The following is a 21,345-nucleotide window of genomic DNA, read 5'->3' on the forward strand; positions in this document are numbered from 1 at the left end:
ATGCAGATCACTAAAAAATATCTCCTGAATTAGTCAATATTAATCATAAATTCTATTGATATTGAAGAAATGTTATTAAATAAATTTACATATAAATTTAAAAATTTATTATTAAAAAATAAAAATCTTTTATATAGATATATATTTTATTATAAAGTTACAAAACTTAAGTATTGATTAAAACTCAACTTAATTGAACAATAAAATTAAATGATATATATTTTAAATTAACTTGTAATACTTTTTATATGAATGCATAAAGATAAGTACTGGCAAATCATAATATAAAATGAATATAATTAGGAAAAGTTATAAGTAAAACTGAACTTCTTTCCCATTGAAAATTTGAGAGTAGGTTGCCATTTTGGCCCTGTGGCCTCTAATCATTTACTTTACTGGATAAGTGTTATTTTGATCTAGCACCAGCTATCCTGAAGGAAATTTTGGAGCAAATCTGTTACTAGATGGTTTGATTAGTCTTTCATTCTTATAAGTGAAAATTAATAGTTTGGGTTTATTTGTTTATGGCAACCAACACATGGGTGCTCTTCCAAGAGGGAATGTCTTCCAGGAAATCTTTTATGAGAAATTGGCCCTATTTAAGGGTTACTAATGTGAAGAAAACCCAGTAAACTCCACATGGTTGGCTTGTTGGCCAGGCATGAACCTGCGATCGATACTAGTGTTTAGTGATTTTATCCACTTGGCCATTAGTGGGCATGTGAAAATTAATAATCTGTATTGATTTTACTTAACAGTATTTTGCTTAACAGCATTTATTTAGTTTTGTTATGAAATTAAAATATAAATTAACATAAAATTTGAAATGACAATTGATCAAATTTTTGCCAATTGATTAATTAGTGATTTTATAATTTTACATTGCAAATGTCACCAATCAACAGTTCATTTAGCAAAATTTGATACATATTTTTTGGTGGCACTTAATTTTTTTATTTAAGAATTATAAAAGTGGTAAGGAATAGGAAAAAATATAATTATCTAATTGATTTAGAATCCATGATTAATTTTTACATTAGTGGCAGATATCAGAAAACTTGTATAAGCACAAGATCTTTATGATCTTATTCTTAAATTTTATTCATATTCAAATATTAATTTTTCAGGTGTTTTACATATATATTCAATGTAAAATAGAATAAAACTGCCACTTAAAACTGGTTAAATTAGAATTAAAAACACCAAACCTAAAAACCAGTAAATTTTTATAACAACTGCAAACGTTTTCACTCATGTTGAATCGGCATCATCAGGCAAACTACTCACCAAATGCTGAAACAAACGTGAGATTGTTGAACATGTGTGCAAAGGGGAGGTGACATAAGATGAAAGAAATGAAGAGGGGAGATAGTAAGATTTATAGTTGCAAAAATCAGTAGTTTTTTTTTTTTTGCAGGTGGAGCCTTATACGAGGGGGGCCAAAAAAACCGAACTGAGAACGTGCTGCCATTTAGACATAGTAGAGAGTTCTCCCATTATATGGGGTTAGTAGAGACTTTCACAAAACAGTTGTGAAAATGGCGTCAGTTTGTAGGTTTACATTTGAGCATAGTGTTATGTTTCTCTTACTGTTATTTTGATCCACCTGCGAAGTTCTGGGCATCCTTCAACATCTCGTAATGATGAAAACGTTGAAAAAATCCGTCAAAAAAATGTTAAGATGTTTATGAGAGGATGTGCATAGGTCACCAATCAACTTGGCGATCAGGTGACTGGTTTCTTCATCAGGACAACACCCACGCACACACTGCCTTATGAGTGACCCACTGTTTGGCTTCTTGGGGATGGCCTGTCATTCCCCACCCTCCGTATTCACCAGACCTAGCCCCGTGCGACTTTTTTCTGTTTCCGAGAATGAAGAAAAATCTAAAAGGGAAGCATTTTGATGATGTGGAGGCAGTAAAAATAGCTTCACTAAGGGCACTGGACAATATCAAGTTTGAAGAGTTCCAGAGATGCTTCAAACAGTGGGGAAAAAGACTTCACAAGTGCATCGCATCTAATGGAGAGTACTTTGAAGGTGACTGAAGAAATTTTGTAAAGAAGTTAATAAAGTTTTTATATAAAAAATCCGATTTTTTTTTGGTCCCCCCACATATATTTTTACCTGCTCAAGATGTTTGAGAAAGGGTTGCCTTGGAAAAGTTAAGAATTACTATATTTGTAATTTAGCTATTTCTTTTGTAAAATTTTGTATGTTCTTGCTAAATGTTATATTTCATATATATATATATATATATATCTGTAACTAAAAAGACTTATGAATTAGCTTTAGAAAGGAACCTATTACTAACAATAATAGTGTATGAAGCATATAGTTTCTAAACAGTCAACTTCACTCTTTCTGGATCTGGAATGTAAGAGCTATGAATGTGGCTGATTTTGAAACTAACCTCCAATTTTCATCTCCTTTCTTATTCACACTTTCTGTTTTGTGACTAGTTTAGAAATTTATAACAATCTTCATTGAAAAGAGAAGAAAAAATTGTAAGATCGGATGGCTGGCTAATTTTTTTAAAAAATGGAATTAGCCATTTTTGAAACTATACACTTCATATATTGTTTGGTATTGAAACTGGAAAGTTGTTTTTAACTCTACAATTTGATATAAAAGTGTTTAGATGGTTTTAAATGTCAATTGGCCTTTAAAATAATAAAAATAAAGATAAAAAAAAGTAAAGGTAGAGAAACTAGTGTTAACAATTGCAACCTTAATATTGTTAATTCTTCAGAAAAATATGTTTGTCTGAAGAATAGAGTAAAAACGTTTGACATATTGCGGGTCAAAGCTGAATGGGACCAAGCAAGACTACTGCAAGTAGTTCGAGACCATAAACACCGGCATTACGCGGAAGCCTGGCAGATTTGTAAAGCAAACCATGAAGGCCTTGCAATCAACGTTCAAGAATCGACAAAAATATCGGCAGCATGGTCCTCTAGCTTAATATAAACCTTAATAATCGAGGGAAGCAGATACTATGCATCCTTATATCTTAAGCTATGTATTTATGTGTGATGATTGGAGGTGGTAACATTCAAAAAGTTTGTTCGTTTGTACTAAGCGTTCGATTTATACAGTTTTATCTTTTTATTTTGCTTTCTCTTATTTCTTTGTCTTGAGAAAGGTCATTTAACATGACTGAAAACGTTTGAAGTAATAAACTTTGGCTGCAAGATAAGGTGTCATAGTAAGTCTTTTGGTATTAATACTATGCAGTCTCGAACGAATTGCATTTCCTACTATCTGGTCATCTCATTCATCAAATCTTAATCTGTGTAATTTTTGGTTGCAAGGAGGACACTTAAAAAGTGTGATTTATCAAGGACATATTGTAAATTTGGCAGCATCAAAAGACAGTACTACATTGCAGTTGAGGAGCATATGTACTTAATAGAATACATTACATTTTTTTACCTGTTTGCTACTGCTTAGTAGCAAGTATTTCAAATGTGGTTTTTTTTCACCTAACACACTTAGTTTTATGATGATAAGTTTAGTTTAAAACAACACTTTTTGCATCTATTTCCACCACTAGATTTACTATTATGTTTTGGATGCATTTTTGAAGCACTAACTGTAAAAGTTTATAAAAAATTGCAAATAGTGGAAAATGCCATTAGTTCAACAATTACCATGATATATATTTTAAATTAACTTGTAATACTTTTTATATGAATGCATAAAGATAAGTACTGGCAAATCATAATATAAAATGAATATAATTAGGAAAAGTTATAAGTAAAACTGAACTTCTTTCCCATTGAAAATTTGAGAGTAGGTTGCCATTTTGGCCCTGTGGCCTCTAATCATTTACTTTACTGGATAAGTGTTATTTTGATCTAGCACCAGCTATCCTGAAGGAAATTTTGGAGCAAATCTGTTACTAGATGGTTTGATTAGTCTTTCATTCTTATAAGTGAAAATTAATAGTTTGGGTTTATTTGTTTATGGCAACCAACACATGGGTGCTCTTCCAAGAGGGAATGTCTTCCAGGAAATCTTTTATGAGAAATTGGCCCTATTTAAGGGTTACTAATGTGAAGAAAACCCAGTAAACTCCACATGGTTGGCTTGTTGGCCAGGCATGAACCTGCGATCGATACTAGTGTTTAGTGATTTTATCCACTTGGCCATTAGTGGGCATGTGAAAATTAATAATCTGTATTGATTTTACTTAACAGTATTTTGCTTAACAGCATTTATTTAGTTTTGTTATGAAATTAAAATATAAATTAACATAAAATTTGAAATGACAATTGATCAAATTTTTGCCAATTGATTAATTAGTGATTTTATAATTTTACATTGCAAATGTCACCAATCAACAGTTCATTTAGCAAAATTTGATACATATTTTTTGGTGGCACTTAATTTTTTTATTTAAGAATTATAAAAGTGGTAAGGAATAGGAAAAAATATAATTATCTAATTGATTTAGAATCCATGATTAATTTTTACATTAGTGGCAGATATCAGAAAACTTGTATAAGCACAAGATCTTTATGATCTTATTCTTAAATTTTATTCATATTCAAATATTAATTTTTCAGGTGTTTTACATATATATTCAATGTAAAATAGAATAAAACTGCCACTTAAAACTGGTTAAATTAGAATTAAAAACACCAAACCTAAAAACCAGTAAATTTTTATAACAACTGCAAACGTTTTCACTCATGTTGAATCGGCATCATCAGGCAAACTACTCACCAAATGCTGAAACAAACGTGAGATTGTTGAACATGTGTGCAAAGGGGAGGTGACATAAGATGAAAGAAATGAAGAGGGGAGATAGTAAGATTTATAGTTGCAAAAATCAGTAGTTTTTTTTTTTTTGCAGGTGGAGCCTTATACGAGGGGGGCCAAAAAAACCGAACTGAGAACGTGCTGCCATTTAGACATAGTAGAGAGTTCTCCCATTATATGGGGTTAGTAGAGACTTTCACAAAACAGTTGTGAAAATGGCGTCAGTTTGTAGGTTTACATTTGAGCATAGTGTTATGTTTCTCTTACTGTTATTTTGATCCACCTGCGAAGTTCTGGGCATCCTTCAACATCTCGTAATGATGAAAACGTTGAAAAAATCCGTCAAAAAAATGTTAAGATGTTTATGAGAGGATGTGCATAGGTCACCAATCAACTTGGCGATCAGGTGACTGGTTTCTTCATCAGGACAACACCCACGCACACACTGCCTTATGAGTGACCCACTGTTTGGCTTCTTGGGGATGGCCTGTCATTCCCCACCCTCCGTATTCACCAGACCTAGCCCCGTGCGACTTTTTTCTGTTTCCGAGAATGAAGAAAAATCTAAAAGGGAAGCATTTTGATGATGTGGAGGCAGTAAAAATAGCTTCACTAAGGGCACTGGACAATATCAAGTTTGAAGAGTTCCAGAGATGCTTCAAACAGTGGGGAAAAAGACTTCACAAGTGCATCGCATCTAATGGAGAGTACTTTGAAGGTGACTGAAGAAATTTTGTAAAGAAGTTAATAAAGTTTTTATATAAAAAATCCGATTTTTTTTTGGTCCCCCCACATATATTTTTACCTGCTCAAGATGTTTGAGAAAGGGTTGCCTTGGAAAAGTTAAGAATTACTATATTTGTAATTTAGCTATTTCTTTTGTAAAATTTTGTATGTTCTTGCTAAATGTTATATTTCATATATATATATATATATATATCTGTAACTAAAAAGACTTATGAATTAGCTTTAGAAAGGAACCTATTACTAACAATAATAGTGTATGAAGCATATAGTTTCTAAACAGTCAACTTCACTCTTTCTGGATCTGGAATGTAAGAGCTATGAATGTGGCTGATTTTGAAACTAACCTCCAATTTTCATCTCCTTTCTTATTCACACTTTCTGTTTTGTGACTAGTTTAGAAATTTATAACAATCTTCATTGAAAAGAGAAGAAAAAATTGTAAGATCGGATGGCTGGCTAATTTTTTTAAAAAATGGAATTAGCCATTTTTGAAACTATACACTTCATATATTGTTNAACCTGCTTTATAAGAAAACAAACATTTAATAAATAAATACACATCTATACTTTTTAGGTAAAAATACTGTAATAAGTCTGAAGAGAAAAACACCAGCACCACCTGCAGTAAAGAAAGTTAGAAGAGTACTTCCTGAACATGAAGGAACATATAAAGTTAAAATGCCTGCTGGAACAACAGAAAGAACTAGGAAAATATTGAATCAACAAAGATTAGAAAGTGGTATGTACTAAAAATGCAATTTTGTATATATGATGATTCAAAACATTGAAATTTGGAATCAGATTTAATAAAATAAATGTAAATTTTAACATTTTGATCCTGTACTTTTGTTAATGAGCTTAAGACATTTTTATTTAAAAATTAATTGTATGTTCTTTGGAACTAGCATAAAGTTGCTATTGAGAACAAATCATACAGAAACACTTTTTTTGATGGAAAAAATACATTTATTTTCTATGATTTACAATGAATATGCATTTCAGACTCTATGTTCCTCTTCAATCCTTACTTTATTATGTAAATAAATCCACTTTTTCCATCAAATGGAGTGTTTCTGTATGATTTGTTCTCAATAGCAACTTTATGCTAGTTCCAAAGGACATACAACTAATTGAAAGAACTGCAAGCAGTCAAGTACTAAAAATTATTATTATTATTTATAGCCAAAAGATCAGTGTTTGATCGACTTGGTGATAGTGCTGTAAGCAGCTCTACTGATGTTTCAACAACAAAGGTATTACATTAGTTTTTTTAAATGGTTAAGCAATCAAAATCAAATGTGAATTTTTATAGTTAATGTTGATATTCTTGTTTATTTTACACAAATTTAGATCTATTAACTGTATACAACTTTACTTTCTATCTCATTAAATGATACAAAACGACTTAGCTTTACACACACACACACACACTCACTTTGTAGTTTGTCATCAACTGAACACAGCACTGTCTTGAGTTTTCTTTGGTCTTTGTTTACAAATTAAATATGATTTCCAATAATTAAAATTTCAGATGTTCAGATATTGTTAATTATTAAATTTTTTTTTTCATTTAATTTTTTATAATAAATTTGGTTTTTATAATCTATTATAAAATAANCTGCAAACGTTTTCACTCATGTTGAATCGGCATCATCAGGCAAACTACTCACCAAATGCTGAAACAAACGTGAGATTGTTGAACATGTGTGCAAAGGGGAGGTGACATAAGATGAAAGAAATGAAGAGGGGAGATAGTAAGATTTATAGTTGCAAAAATCAGTAGTTTTTTTTTTTTTGCAGGTGGAGCCTTATACGAGGGGGGCCAAAAAAACCGAACTGAGAACGTGCTGCCATTTAGACATAGTAGAGAGTTCTCCCATTATATGGGGTTAGTAGAGACTTTCACAAAACAGTTGTGAAAATGGCGTCAGTTTGTAGGTTTACATTTGAGCATAGTGTTATGTTTCTCTTACTGTTATTTTGATCCACCTGCGAAGTTCTGGGCATCCTTCAACATCTCGTAATGATGAAAACGTTGAAAAAATCCGTCAAAAAAATGTTAAGATGTTTATGAGAGGATGTGCATAGGTCACCAATCAACTTGGCGATCAGGTGACTGGTTTCTTCATCAGGACAACACCCACGCACACACTGCCTTATGAGTGACCCACTGTTTGGCTTCTTGGGGATGGCCTGTCATTCCCCACCCTCCGTATTCACCAGACCTAGCCCCGTGCGACTTTTTTCTGTTTCCGAGAATGAAGAAAAATCTAAAAGGGAAGCATTTTGATGATGTGGAGGCAGTAAAAATAGCTTCACTAAGGGCACTGGACAATATCAAGTTTGAAGAGTTCCAGAGATGCTTCAAACAGTGGGGAAAAAGACTTCACAAGTGCATCGCATCTAATGGAGAGTACTTTGAAGGTGACTGAAGAAATTTTGTAAAAANTTTTCCTCTGTGTGCAATAAGTTTCCCTACTTCATTGGAAGTAATCTGTGCTTTGTCAGACACTTTTATTGTGTTTTCAAATTTTTGTATTTGTTTGGTACTATTATTAATTGTTCAAAATATCTTTTGTCTTTAGACATCAGATTTTGATGAACTTTTTCCATATGGTATTTTAGCTTGCTAGGACCATTGCACTGTTTGCTTTTTTATATTCACATACAACACATAAAGGTAAGGGGAAATTTATGTCCCCTATCCATGTAAAACCAAAATTTAAGTAATCTTCATTATATTTTCTTGTACTAATTTTCAATTTTTTTGGCTGAGATTCATCAGCACTGATATTGTCCATATTATCACTGTTTTCAATGGATATATTTGTATCTGCTGCAGAACTATTGTTGTTGACATCAATAGTTTTGTTTTTCTTAAAAAATTTTTGTTTATCCATTTTCAGTCTTTCCTAATAAAAAAAATGGTTTTATAGAATTTTTAATTTTTATATACATTCAAATTACGTTAATAAATTGCCTAACCCTAAATTATTTACAACACAAACCCGGTTTAATATGACAATATTAACATGATATACATAAGCATATGTAATATGCCACATGCCTACACATATATCTCTGTAAGAACTGGAGAGATTAAAGACGGGATTTCATAATTTCATATTTTGAATTTCTTAGATAATTCAGGGGTGCCTCACACTTATACAGTATTGTGTTAGTCTGATTTACATAGTCTGCAGGCAACAGATAATTGGTCTTTATTCAAATAGTGTTAGCACCTGAATGCAGACACCCTGTATTTGGATATGTCAATTTCAATTTGTCATAAAAAGATCCTTTATGTACTTTATTATTAATAATATTGCACATATACTTGGACAATGATGTTGAAATAAAAGTGATGTTATTTTTTTTAAGATTTTGTGACACATTTAATGTGCTGTGGCACACCCTTTGAGAAACACTGGATAGCACATTCAGAGTGTTGAATTTTTGTAATGACTCCTTGTTTTTCTAACTTGTCTAGGGCTTCTACTGCTTGTAACATGGCAAACAGAACTGGGCGTGGCTTCTTAAACTGTGGTATAGCATCCCTTTTTCATTTTGATGTGTATGTTCACAGGTTCCAAATGCAAGATTCCTCTGAAAATTATTCAATTGCAATAGAGAACCCATGATTTAACAGGACATTAGTATACATTGTGGCAACAAAATAAAACCTAAAACAAAGGCTTAAAGAACATAAGTATACCATTGATAAGAAACTTTGCAACACAGCATATGCTATCCAACAAGAAGTACAGGTCAAATGGGAAGATGCTACAATCATCCAAACAGCTAAGGACTTCAACACACTTAGGCATTTAGAATTAATTAAAGCAGGTGGAAGTTCTATTGGCTTTATATATTTCTAAGGTCTAGAGACCCTTAGAAACATATAAAGCCAATAGAAATTCCACCTGCTTTAATTACAGGGATGCAGACTCACTATCTATTGCATTGAAGTCTCTATATGAGCTTTAACTTGACTTCCTTTAATGAGCACTTCTACATTATTATTTTATTGTTATTCTTATTTTATTATTTTATAGCAGATGATTCCAGTGTTGCTCAAGCAAAAAATAATAACAGCAAAGATTAAGATTATTAGATTATTTTGTACTTCTAACCTTTCTACTATATTATATTATAGTATTTGATTTATGTTTACAAATGTTATCTTATTATGTTAGTTCATCATACCAAGTGCCCAATCTAACACATTTTAAAAGTTCTTTTTTGAAAAAATTTGGAGACCTAAAAGACACCCAAAAATTGAAGAAAAATTTTTTTTTCGGGGCTGAAAGGACTGAGTTTTTTGTAACGCTATGTAAACTTGACGAGTTATCTCGTCAATGGGGAGGAAGGGGATTGTATAGAGTAGAGGAATAAAGAATTTTTAAAATGTGTTAGATTGGTCATTCATGTGATAAGCCCTTACATAAGACAACCTTTATAGTTATATAGCTTATCTTACCCATTTTCACCAGGTGCAAGACCCTCTTCTTCCAAAGCTAATTAGAGAATTTTTAGACGGATCTAAAAATATGTTCAATTTCCCGCAAAAAACTGCATCTAAAATAGTATAGTAGAAGCCAAGTTCTTCAGGATAATCCTTAACTCTCTCCCTTTCCCCATGGGGAAATTTCGAAAAATCCCTTCTTAGTGTGCATTCTCATGGTGTACCCTGTGTACCAAATTTCAACTTTCAAATCCTAACAGTTTGGGCTCTGCACTTATTATTATTATCATCATCATTATTATTATTATTTATATTTTGATCTACATACACACTATATGGGGTACCGAAATCTTGAGTGTTTTTATGGTCTGTAAATAATTGCTTCATGCAAGTATTATAGTTTTTATTATTATTTATATTTTGCAGATTCAAAATTCTTCTGTATTTCAAAGATTAGGTCCTTCTAAAACTCAGGTAACTACATCTAGTCCTGCCAATATGAATGACGATGATGAGGATGATGAAAGAAATAAGGCAATTTCACCTTTACCTTACCAAGGAGTTTTAAAAATTACAGGAATAAAGAAGACAATTCCTTCGAATACAATAAAAATTACAAAAGGTTTGCCATAAATTATTTTTAAAATATATGTTTAATTTAATTAAAATAATAATAATTGTGTAGTTTATTAAAAGTTCTGTTAGGCTGCCTTCAACAGTCTAATGTTAGTGTTTTATGTCACTTTGTGATGCTTTCTGCATTTTTTGTAATTTACAATAATTTTTTGAAAATAATGTATAAATCTAATATTATTTACAAAAAATTGTTATAAATTACAAAAATTTATAATTATTCATTATCAGCATTGTCTCCAGTATATTATTCTGAAGATAATGCTGTTTTGTCAGAAGTTTTACCAGAAATTATTAATACCTTTATTAAGTGGAAGATTCTTTTGTTAAAAATGAAAGTTCTGAATGTATATATATTATTTATAATTATAATGAAATTGAAGTTAGACATTATAGATACATTCAATTAGAGATGATACAATACTGAATTCTACCAATATGATTCAGTACTAATAATTTTTCAATCAATCTGTTTCAATACTTGCTTTTATCTATACTCTACAGTTGTCTGTAATAAATGAAAGTCTCAAAATCTCATTGATTTACAAATTATTCACTTTTTTCACTGATAAATTCAAATATAAAGGAATAAAAGTTTACAAACTTGTTTAGGGACTTCTTTTAGATTGAAATCTAATTCCAGCCCTGCATTTAGGAAAAGATTTGAACATAACTTGGATAAATTTATAATACCATAGAAAAATTTCTAGATTGAAAAGATCATCATCAAGTTACCAACTGCCTTGGAATACACTCAATGCCATGATGTGGGATATGTATCAGTGTTGCCAGGTCTGGTGAAATTTCATCAGATCTGATGACTTTATATTTAATTTGGTGAAAACTTTACAAAAAGTCACTTTTTGGTAATTTTTAAAGAAATACAGTATTACAAATTAGTACTGCAGTTTTTTTAACTTACTTGGTTTGGAAAAAAAAATATTCATTGCATCCTACTTTTATCTAATAGTTTTGAAAAAAGTTGTACATTACTATTACAACTTCTTTTCAAAACTATTAGATAGGTCTCAGAAGTTGTACATAGTAAAAACTCAGAAGTTCAGAAACTGTCATTAAAAGTATAGAATTGATATTTACATGCAAAATACTATTTCTTCATACAGAGGTCTAACTTTCTATTTATTTTCTTGATTAAACAAATAAATAAATTACAGAAGGCATCAAAAGTTTTAATTTAAAACATTTATTTTAATTGCAAAAATATTCATTATATAAACCACATTTGTTTCATAAATTTAGAAACTCAATAGTATACAGATTACTTTACATATTTTGTTTAGTAATTTTGTGTTGAACACTTGCTATTGTGATTCTTACTTCATTATGAGCAACAAATCTAAGTGGCTAATAAAGGAAGAAAAATTATATCTGTTATTTTAATATTTTTATAAAGATTTAAACTTTTACAAGGTCTTATTATTATTTTTAATTATAAAGTGTCATTAACTGACTGACTGAAAATTATTTTATTTTGATTTAGTTATAAGGAATCCTGATGCATTAGTTAAATATTCTGCCATGACTCAAAGAACAAGCATAATGAAGAGACTTGGACCCAAACCAACTTTATCAAAATCTTTAGCTGATTCTTCTACAGAACCAACTTCTCTAATAATAAAAAAATCTATAGAAGCTGCAACAGCAATCCGGAGATTTCCAATTACGTCTGCAAATAAATATAACACTGCTGGCATTCTTGGTATGTTTCCAGTTGAATTAATAATGATAAACATATATTAATTTCTGAGGATTTTTGTTTTTGGTCATCAAAATTATCATAAATAATTTTTGTTAATGATAAAACTATTTCCCATTGTCTACTTGTGAAGTATTTTTATTTCACATATTCAGAATAATTTTATATATATAATGGTCATTGATGTGAGTATCTGAAATCAATTGAATTGCCAGGCATTTGTGACATACATTGGGTGAAAAGTGGTTTAGTCTGTTTTGACAACTGCCAAGTTAAATTGGAAAGACCATAACCTTATTTTGGTTTTTGTTATTTTATTCTTCTTCTTCTTCATGTGCCATGCCCGGTCCCCCGGACGTCGGCGATCACCAAGGAGAGAGAGTTCCTATCTTTGGCCGTTCTCATTACCTCCCCAATGTTTTGTATGCCTGCCTATTTTTTAATATTGTCCATCCGTGATAAATGTCTTCTGCCTCGTTTACGCTTTCCCTCAATCTTTCCATTGAGGATTAGTTGTGGGATTTTGTATTTTTCTCCTCTAGTGATATGTCCCAAGTATGCAATCTTTCTGCATTTGATTGTTGACAGCAATTTTCTGTTTGTTCTTGCTCTGCTTAGAATTTCGTTGTTGGTCACTCGATCCGTCCATGGNTTATTATTTATATTTTGCAGATTCAAAATTCTTCTGTATTTCAAAGATTAGGTCCTTCTAAAACTCAGGTAACTACATCTAGTCCTGCCAATATGAATGACGATGATGAGGATGATGAAAGAAATAAGGCAATTTCACCTTTACCTTACCAAGGAGTTTTAAAAATTACAGGAATAAAGAAGACAATTCCTTCGAATACAATAAAAATTACAAAAGGTTTGCCATAAATTATTTTTAAAATATATGTTTAATTTAATTAAAATAATAATAATTGTGTAGTTTATTAAAAGTTCTGTTAGGCTGCCTTCAACAGTCTAATGTTAGTGTTTTATGTCACTTTGTGATGCTTTCTGCATTTTTTGTAATTTACAATAATTTTTTGAAAATAATGTATAAATCTAATATTATTTACAAAAAATTGTTATAAATTACAAAAATTTATAATTATTCATTATCAGCATTGTCTCCAGTATATTATTCTGAAGATAATGCTGTTTTGTCAGAAGTTTTACCAGAAATTATTAATACCTTTATTAAGTGGAAGATTCTTTTGTTAAAAATGAAAGTTCTGAATGTATATATATTATTTATAATTATAATGAAATTGAAGTTAGACATTATAGATACATTCAATTAGAGATGATACAATACTGAATTCTACCAATATGATTCAGTACTAATAATTTTTCAATCAATCTGTTTCAATACTTGCTTTTATCTATACTCTACAGTTGTCTGTAATAAATGAAAGTCTCAAAATCTCATTGATTTACAAATTATTCACTTTTTTCACTGATAAATTCAAATATAAAGGAATAAAAGTTTACAAACTTGTTTAGGGACTTCTTTTAGATTGAAATCTAATTCCAGCCCTGCATTTAGGAAAAGATTTGAACATAACTTGGATAAATTTATAATACCATAGAAAAATTTCTAGATTGAAAAGATCATCATCAAGTTACCAACTGCCTTGGAATACACTCAATGCCATGATGTGGGATATGTATCAGTGTTGCCAGGTCTGGTGAAATTTCATCAGATCTGATGACTTTATATTTAATTTGGTGAAAACTTTACAAAAAGTCACTTTTTGGTAATTTTTAAAGAAATACAGTATTACAAATTAGTACTGCAGTTTTTTTAACTTACTTGGTTTGGAAAAAAAAATATTCATTGCATCCTACTTTTATCTAATAGTTTTGAAAAAAGTTGTACATTACTATTACAACTTCTTTTCAAAACTATTAGATAGGTCTCAGAAGTTGTACATAGTAAAAACTCAGAAGTTCAGAAACTGTCATTAAAAGTATAGAATTGATATTTACATGCAAAATACTATTTCTTCATACAGAGGTCTAACTTTCTATTTATTTTCTTGATTAAACAAATAAATAAATTACAGAAGGCATCAAAAGTTTTAATTTAAAACATTTATTTTAATTGCAAAAATATTCATTATATAAACCACATTTGTTTCATAAATTTAGAAACTCAATAGTATACAGATTACTTTACATATTTTGTTTAGTAATTTTGTGTTGAACACTTGCTATTGTGATTCTTACTTCATTATGAGCAACAAATCTAAGTGGCTAATAAAGGAAGAAAAATTATATCTGTTATTTTAATATTTTTATAAAGATTTAAACTTTTACAAGGTCTTATTATTATTTTTAATTATAAAGTGTCATTAACTGACTGACTGAAAATTATTTTATTTTGATTTAGTTATAAGGAATCCTGATGCATTAGTTAAATATTCTGCCATGACTCAAAGAACAAGCATAATGAAGAGACTTGGACCCAAACCAACTTTATCAAAATCTTTAGCTGATTCTTCTACAGAACCAACTTCTCTAATAATAAAAAAATCTATAGAAGCTGCAACAGCAATCCGGAGATTTCCAATTACGTCTGCAAATAAATATAACACTGCTGGCATTCTTGGTATGTTTCCAGTTGAATTAATAATGATAAACATATATTAATTTCTGAGGATTTTTGTTTTTGGTCATCAAAATTATCATAAATAATTTTTGTTAATGATAAAACTATTTCCCATTGTCTACTTGTGAAGTATTTTTATTTCACATATTCAGAATAATTTTATATATATAATGGTCATTGATGTGAGTATCTGAAATCAATTGAATTGCCAGGCATTTGTGACATACATTGGGTGAAAAGTGGTTTAGTCTGTTTTGACAACTGCCAAGTTAAATTGGAAAGACCATAACCTTATTTTGGTTTTTGTTATTTTATTCTTCTTCTTCTTCATGTGCCATGCCCGGTCCCCCGGACGTCGGCGATCACCAAGGAGAGAGAGTTCCTATCTTTGGCCGTTCTCATTACCTCCCCAATGTTTTGTATGCCTGCCTATTTTTTAATATTGTCCATCCGTGATAAATGTCTTCTGCCTCGTTTACGCTTTCCCTCAATCTTTCCATTGAGGATTAGTTGTGGGATTTTGTATTTTTCTCCTCTAGTGATATGTCCCAAGTATGCAATCTTTCTGCATTTGATTGTTGACAGCAATTTTCTGTTTGTTCTTGCTCTGCTTAGAATTTCGTTGTTGGTCACTCTATCCATCCATGGGACTCTCAGCATCCTTCTGTGAATCCACATCTCAAATGCTTCCAGTCTTCTTTCTGTATTCCTTTTTAATGTCCAGCTTTCCATACCATAGAGGAGAACTGACCAAATATAACATTTGGCCATTCATTGCCGTAACTTCAAATTTAAATTGTTGTTGCAGAGCAGGGTTTTTATTTTTTGGAAGGATGTTCTAGCTGCTGCTATCCTGCATTTAATTTCTTTCCCTGAATCTAGATTTTCTGTAATTATGTTATTTTATTAATATACAGTAAACTTTATTTATTTATTCATCATTTAAGCTTACCATCTTATCCAGGAAGTAGGAAAGCAATATATGCACTATACTAGTGTATGCCCTATTTAGGCTTATGTTCATTCATTGTTTTAAATATTGGGACCCAGTAGGTCCCAAAAGTAAATGCATTGTGTATGCCTGTATTATATAACTAAATAAATTTTTATTACATAGGTGCACAATACTGTAGGAAAAAAAATCACAGAAAACAATTTGCTATATTGATATTTAACAGTTTATGAATATCAAGAATGTCAGTTTATTATATTCAAGAATATTTAATGTGTTTAGACAGTGACATATTACTTTGGTCATAAATGAACGATATTTGTGTCATTTTATTAATGTTAGTCTATTGTGACTGTAATCTATTGGTAGGACTTACTATACTGATTTAATTGCAAATGAAATTAGAGAGATTGATTTAGTCTATTGGTTCAAAAGAATAAGCTTTCTTTATTTGCACCTGTATGTATACAAGTGCAAATAAAGTATAATATATTTTCTTGTGTTTTGAGTCTTTTTGTTCTTTATCAGCAGGTGTTTTATCAGTTATATTTCTAAAATACAAACCAAATTTTTAAAATTAAACAATAAAAATTTAAATTTATAAAATTTAAACCATAATTACTTACATAAAATATTTCAGATGACTTATTCCTGACTTATGCATAAATCTTCAGTTTTTCCAATTCCTGAAGGATAAAATATCAAATAAAATGTTATTGTTCTGTAATTTTTACTTTTAGTCTGGTCAAAAAACTTTTTCCTTTAATTAATTAATTCATTGATTCATTATAAATTTTTCTTTTTTTTATCATTTTTTACTCACTTATTTACTTTTTTTTTCTCATTTCTCTTTCCTTTGTTTATTTCTTTCACTCTTGTAACATAGTTGACTGTACTTTCTTTTTCCTCTCTTATTCTTCTGCTGTTGTCATATTTAAATAACAATATTATTAAGATGCCCTCTATAAATATAATTGTTCCATATTGAATGTATTTCTTTTCCATTATTATCATTGATTTTATTTTTACCTTATTATATATGTGTGTGTTTACAAAGTTAGCTTTTAAACATGTTTCTTTTTTCTTTAATATTTTAACTGGGTTTTTTATTAATTCACATTTTTTCTTATTGCAATGACATGCTACTGTATTTGAGTAATTTTTCTTAACTGATCTTATATGTTATTTAATTCTTATTTCCAATTTTCTATTTGTTTCTCCAAAATATGTTAAATTATTGGGCTATAATTTGAAAAATTATAGACTTATAAATTCTCACTGTTGTCTGTGTGTATGTCAGTCTGTCCTTCCTTAATCTCAAGAAGAGTGTTAGATGAATTGAGACCAGATACGGAAAGCTTAGGGGAAGAAGTCCTCAATTAACTACAGTAGAGCATCGATTATCCGATCTTCGATTAACTGTCACATCGGTTAACCGACCGTCCTAGTTGGCAAATTTCAAATGTCCGCTAGTGATGTGGCGCTACAATATTTGGCTATGTCTTGGCTACTTTAATATAATTTTTGTTAAATTGTTGCGTGGTTTAGCTGGCAACACTGGCTCGACCATAAAAGGGAGGACAGTATTTAAACAAGATTTAATTTTCTAATTATTAGTGGTTGTTTGTTTTGTGAGCAATAAAATAATTTTTAACGATACAATAGCGACGATATTATTTTTTAAAAAATTTTTGTTAGGCTTAACATCGATGAAAATTCAACACGAAATAGTTTAACGATATATACTAATTACATTTAACTAATTAATAGCGATACACTAATATACTATACTAATAATGTATTTTTTTCATTATTTTCAGTTATCCGACCAACCCGAGTCCCCAATTGAGTCGGATAATCGATGCTCTACTGTATATACAAACATAAGGTATAGATCGGAAGTCACATGATTTCAATGCAAACATTTTCTCCGGAAAGGAGTTTTGTAGATGACCATCATGACTGTTGTTGTCAGGAAAAATATGATGTACAGGGCAAGACACTAATAATTTGAGATCCAGATCATACATTTTAAATTTAAAATATGATGAAAAATTGCAGCCTGGCATTATGAAGATATCACAATAATTTTTGCTCATTTAAATAACTATAGTCTGTTTCAAAATTATAAACACATCCAACTTTTTTCAATAACAAAAACATTAACAATATTAATGTATTTATTATATTATTATGTTGTTTACAACATCAATTTAAACATTTTCTGAAATTTTTAAAGCTATCTGACAATTACAAAAAAAAATTATCACAGATTTTCAATTTTTGATTGTTTCAAAAGTATAAACACGGGTGCATAAAAAATGATATGTGATGTTTCAATATTTTTCAGGTTTACCATTTGATTTAATTAATTCAAGTATTCTATCAGGCATACATTTTACTAGTTTTTGAAGTTTTTCTTGTTTAATATTTTCGCAACAATTCATGATAGCTAATTTCAATTCATTTAGTGTTGTATTGTCTGTTTTGGCCAACAAGACGACTCATAATGCACAAACATTCTCTATCAGGTTCATATCAGGGCTCCATGATGGCCAATCAATTACATTAATTTTTTTTCAGCAAATCAATTTTCAGTTGACTTTTATGCAGAATGGCAGCATTATCCTGTTGGAATTGCCAGTTTTCTTGCCCAATAAGTGATCCAAAAATTATTAAATTTTGGTACAACAGTTCTTGGTACTTTTCTGAATTCATTCTACCTTCTATAAATACAATATCTGTTTTACCCCTCCCCCATCCATCACACCATCACAGAACCCCCATCTTGCTGTCTGTCCATTCTGACTTCTTTGTTCTTCCTGAAATCATGACTATAACTGTCAGGTCCATCCAAATTCCATTTTTTTTTTTCATCTGAAAGAGTATTTGTTTTCACTCCTCTTTCCATGTCATCTTGTCTTTGGCCCACTTTAATCTAGCTGTTTTGTGCAATTGTGTTAATTTCAGTTTGCAGCCATTTTTGTAAATTTGGCATTCTTATGATTATGCATACATCTCCATACAGTTATTGGTGAAACTGCAATTGGCAATGTTGATGCTAAAAAACCTTTCTTTCATTTCTAGGTGTAAGGAGTTTAGGTCTTCCACATCATTTATTTCTGCCATAATTTTCACCTTGAATTAACACATTTCTCACAGCGCATATATATCGATTTATAGCTGCCAAAATTTGTCTTAGAGATTGTCCTGCTCCTTTTAGTTGGTAAATTTTATGTATTTCCAACTCTGTTAGTGTTTTTCCACAAGATATTGTTGTAAATCACAAAAAAACTGTTTAAAATTGATGCCATGTTTGTAATAATATATGATACTACCCTCTGGTAAAACTAATTAAACCAATAATTACATATTGAATGTATTTCTTTTCCATTATTATCATTGATTTTATTTTTACCTTATTATATATGTGTGTGTTTACAAAGTTAGCTTTTAAACATGTTTCTTTTTTCTTTAATATTTTAACTGGGTTTTTTATTAATTCACATTTTTTCTTATTGCAATGACATGCTACTGTATTTGAGTAATTTTTCTTAACTGATCTTATATGTTATTTAATTCTTATTTCCAATTTTCTATTTGTTTCTCCAAAATATGTTAAATTATTGGGCTATAATTTGAAAAATTATAGACTTATAAATTCTCACTGTTGTCTGTGTGTATGTCAGTCTGTCCTTCCTTAATCTCAAGAAGAGTGTTAGATGAATTGAGACCAGATACGGAAAGCTTAGGGGAAGAAGTCCTCAATTAACTACAGTAGAGCATCGATTATCCGATCNTATACATTTTGAATAATATAACTATCTTTATGTCTGGTTATTGTTATGTCTTAATAATTTTTACTATTTTTTGCTTTTTTTTTCAATTTCAAATTGTATGTTGTTATTTATTTTGTTAGCTTCTTCACATATATTCTTTTCATTTGTTATGGTTTTATCAAACAAAATTATGCAATCATTTACATACCTGTTATAAAATTTAATCTCTTCTATTTTTCTTACTTTTTAATCTATTGAAATCATTAAAATTTCTCCTGAGATGTAAGTTCCCATTGGTATTCATTTGATTTGTATATAATAATTTTGATGCTGAAAATAATTCTTTTCTATTACTAATAAATATAAATCAATTATCCATATTGGTGTATTTAATTTAAAGATACTTTTACATCTTTTTTTGTAATACTAGGGTACATTAATGTCATTTTATGTTTCACATCATTGACCATAATATATATACTATATTTGACTTGAGTAAAGATTTTTTATCTCACTTCTCACTAAACAAAAGTTTTTATAATTTGAATTCTGCATAGCATTTCTCTCTTACGACAATTTTGTGAAGTTTGAAAACGTTTTCATTAAACATTTTTTATTGCTGGATAGTTAAAGGTTTATTTTATTTTATTTATATTATTCATTCCAGTATAAGTTCTTGTTTTTATTTATTTAATTTTGTGAAGGTTAATTAATATTGTTTTAAGATTAGATGTTAATTTATTCTACTTTTTTTACAATGATAAATTATAATTAAAGATATGATTTGTCTACAATCAATGATGAGCAACTTTTTCTGGATGCAGGCCACCAGTTGTAGCTTTAAGCCTCCAAATAACAATGTACTCCATAAGTTCCAGTACACTAGGTACTAAAATAATTCTCATGTGTCCAAAACATAAGGATGGATGGCATTTGTGCATGAATAGAGAATTGTAGATTAAATCAGAAAAGTATGGCAATAACTGTATTACTCAATATCTAGCACAGAATAATACAAAACTTATGCAAAACAAATTGAAGCAATAAAATAAGTCTTTATGAAAAAGATACATAAAACAGTTGGATATAGGTGGACAAAGGATGAAAAGTGCTTACCAATATCCTGGAAGAGAGACTTGTCATAGAATGTGTCTATCTCAAATTGCAATCCTGCACTCATAATTCCATGGTAGCTTGTTACCAAGTGACTCAAGTCCTCTTAGGGCACTTGTGTTCATCCTTAAGTTTTGGTCACATGTGTAAATGCTAATGATATATAAACTAGTAAAATATAGTTTATTCTTATTTTTTCACTGGTCAAGTTCAGTTTGAATGTTCTTTGTCACAAATATCAGCTTAATTAGTGTTGCATATTAACACAAGACAGTAAATAGGAAAAAAAATTACATTGCCAAAGGGTTGCATATCAGGACCTTGCAGGCCATGTATTGCTCATGGCTGATCTACGCCATATGCTATAAGATTTTTTTTTCATGTGCAATAAACATTTTTAGTTTTAGGATAATATTTACAGTTGATAGAATAAATTCAACATTGAAATTAAAACATTGTTTATAATGTATTGCTTAAGTTTCTGCATAGATTATCTGTATATGATGTAATGGAAGCATATTTTAACATATTACGATTAAAAGTTTTTAAAAATCTGTGTTAATATAAATTTG

The 21,345-nt window shown here is 29.8% G+C and overlaps 1 protein-coding gene across 2 annotated transcripts in view; it reads left to right on the forward strand.

Annotated features, from left to right (window-relative positions):
• The window catches only part of LOC111641187 (uncharacterized protein C19orf47-like), a 42,030-nt gene that overhangs the window by 19,750 nt on the left and 935 nt on the right, over positions 1-21,345 (forward strand). For both annotated transcript variants that reach the window (XM_023387315.1, XM_023387316.1), the window contains 4 exons: positions 6,090-6,254; positions 6,698-6,768; positions 10,407-10,602; positions 12,115-12,333. In XM_023387315.1, the coding sequence (XP_023243083.1) occupies positions 6,090-6,254; positions 6,698-6,768; positions 10,407-10,602; positions 12,115-12,333 (651 nt within the window). The remainder of the gene's footprint in view (positions 1-6,089; positions 6,255-6,697; positions 6,769-10,406; positions 10,603-12,114; positions 12,334-21,345) is intronic.

Source organism: Centruroides sculpturatus, unplaced genomic scaffold (assembly GCF_000671375.1).
Source record: "Centruroides sculpturatus isolate CEXI.00-Female unplaced genomic scaffold, Cexi_2.0 scaffold1307, whole genome shotgun sequence".
In the NCBI taxonomy this organism is placed as follows: Eukaryota; Metazoa; Arthropoda; class Arachnida; order Scorpiones; family Buthidae; genus Centruroides; species Centruroides sculpturatus.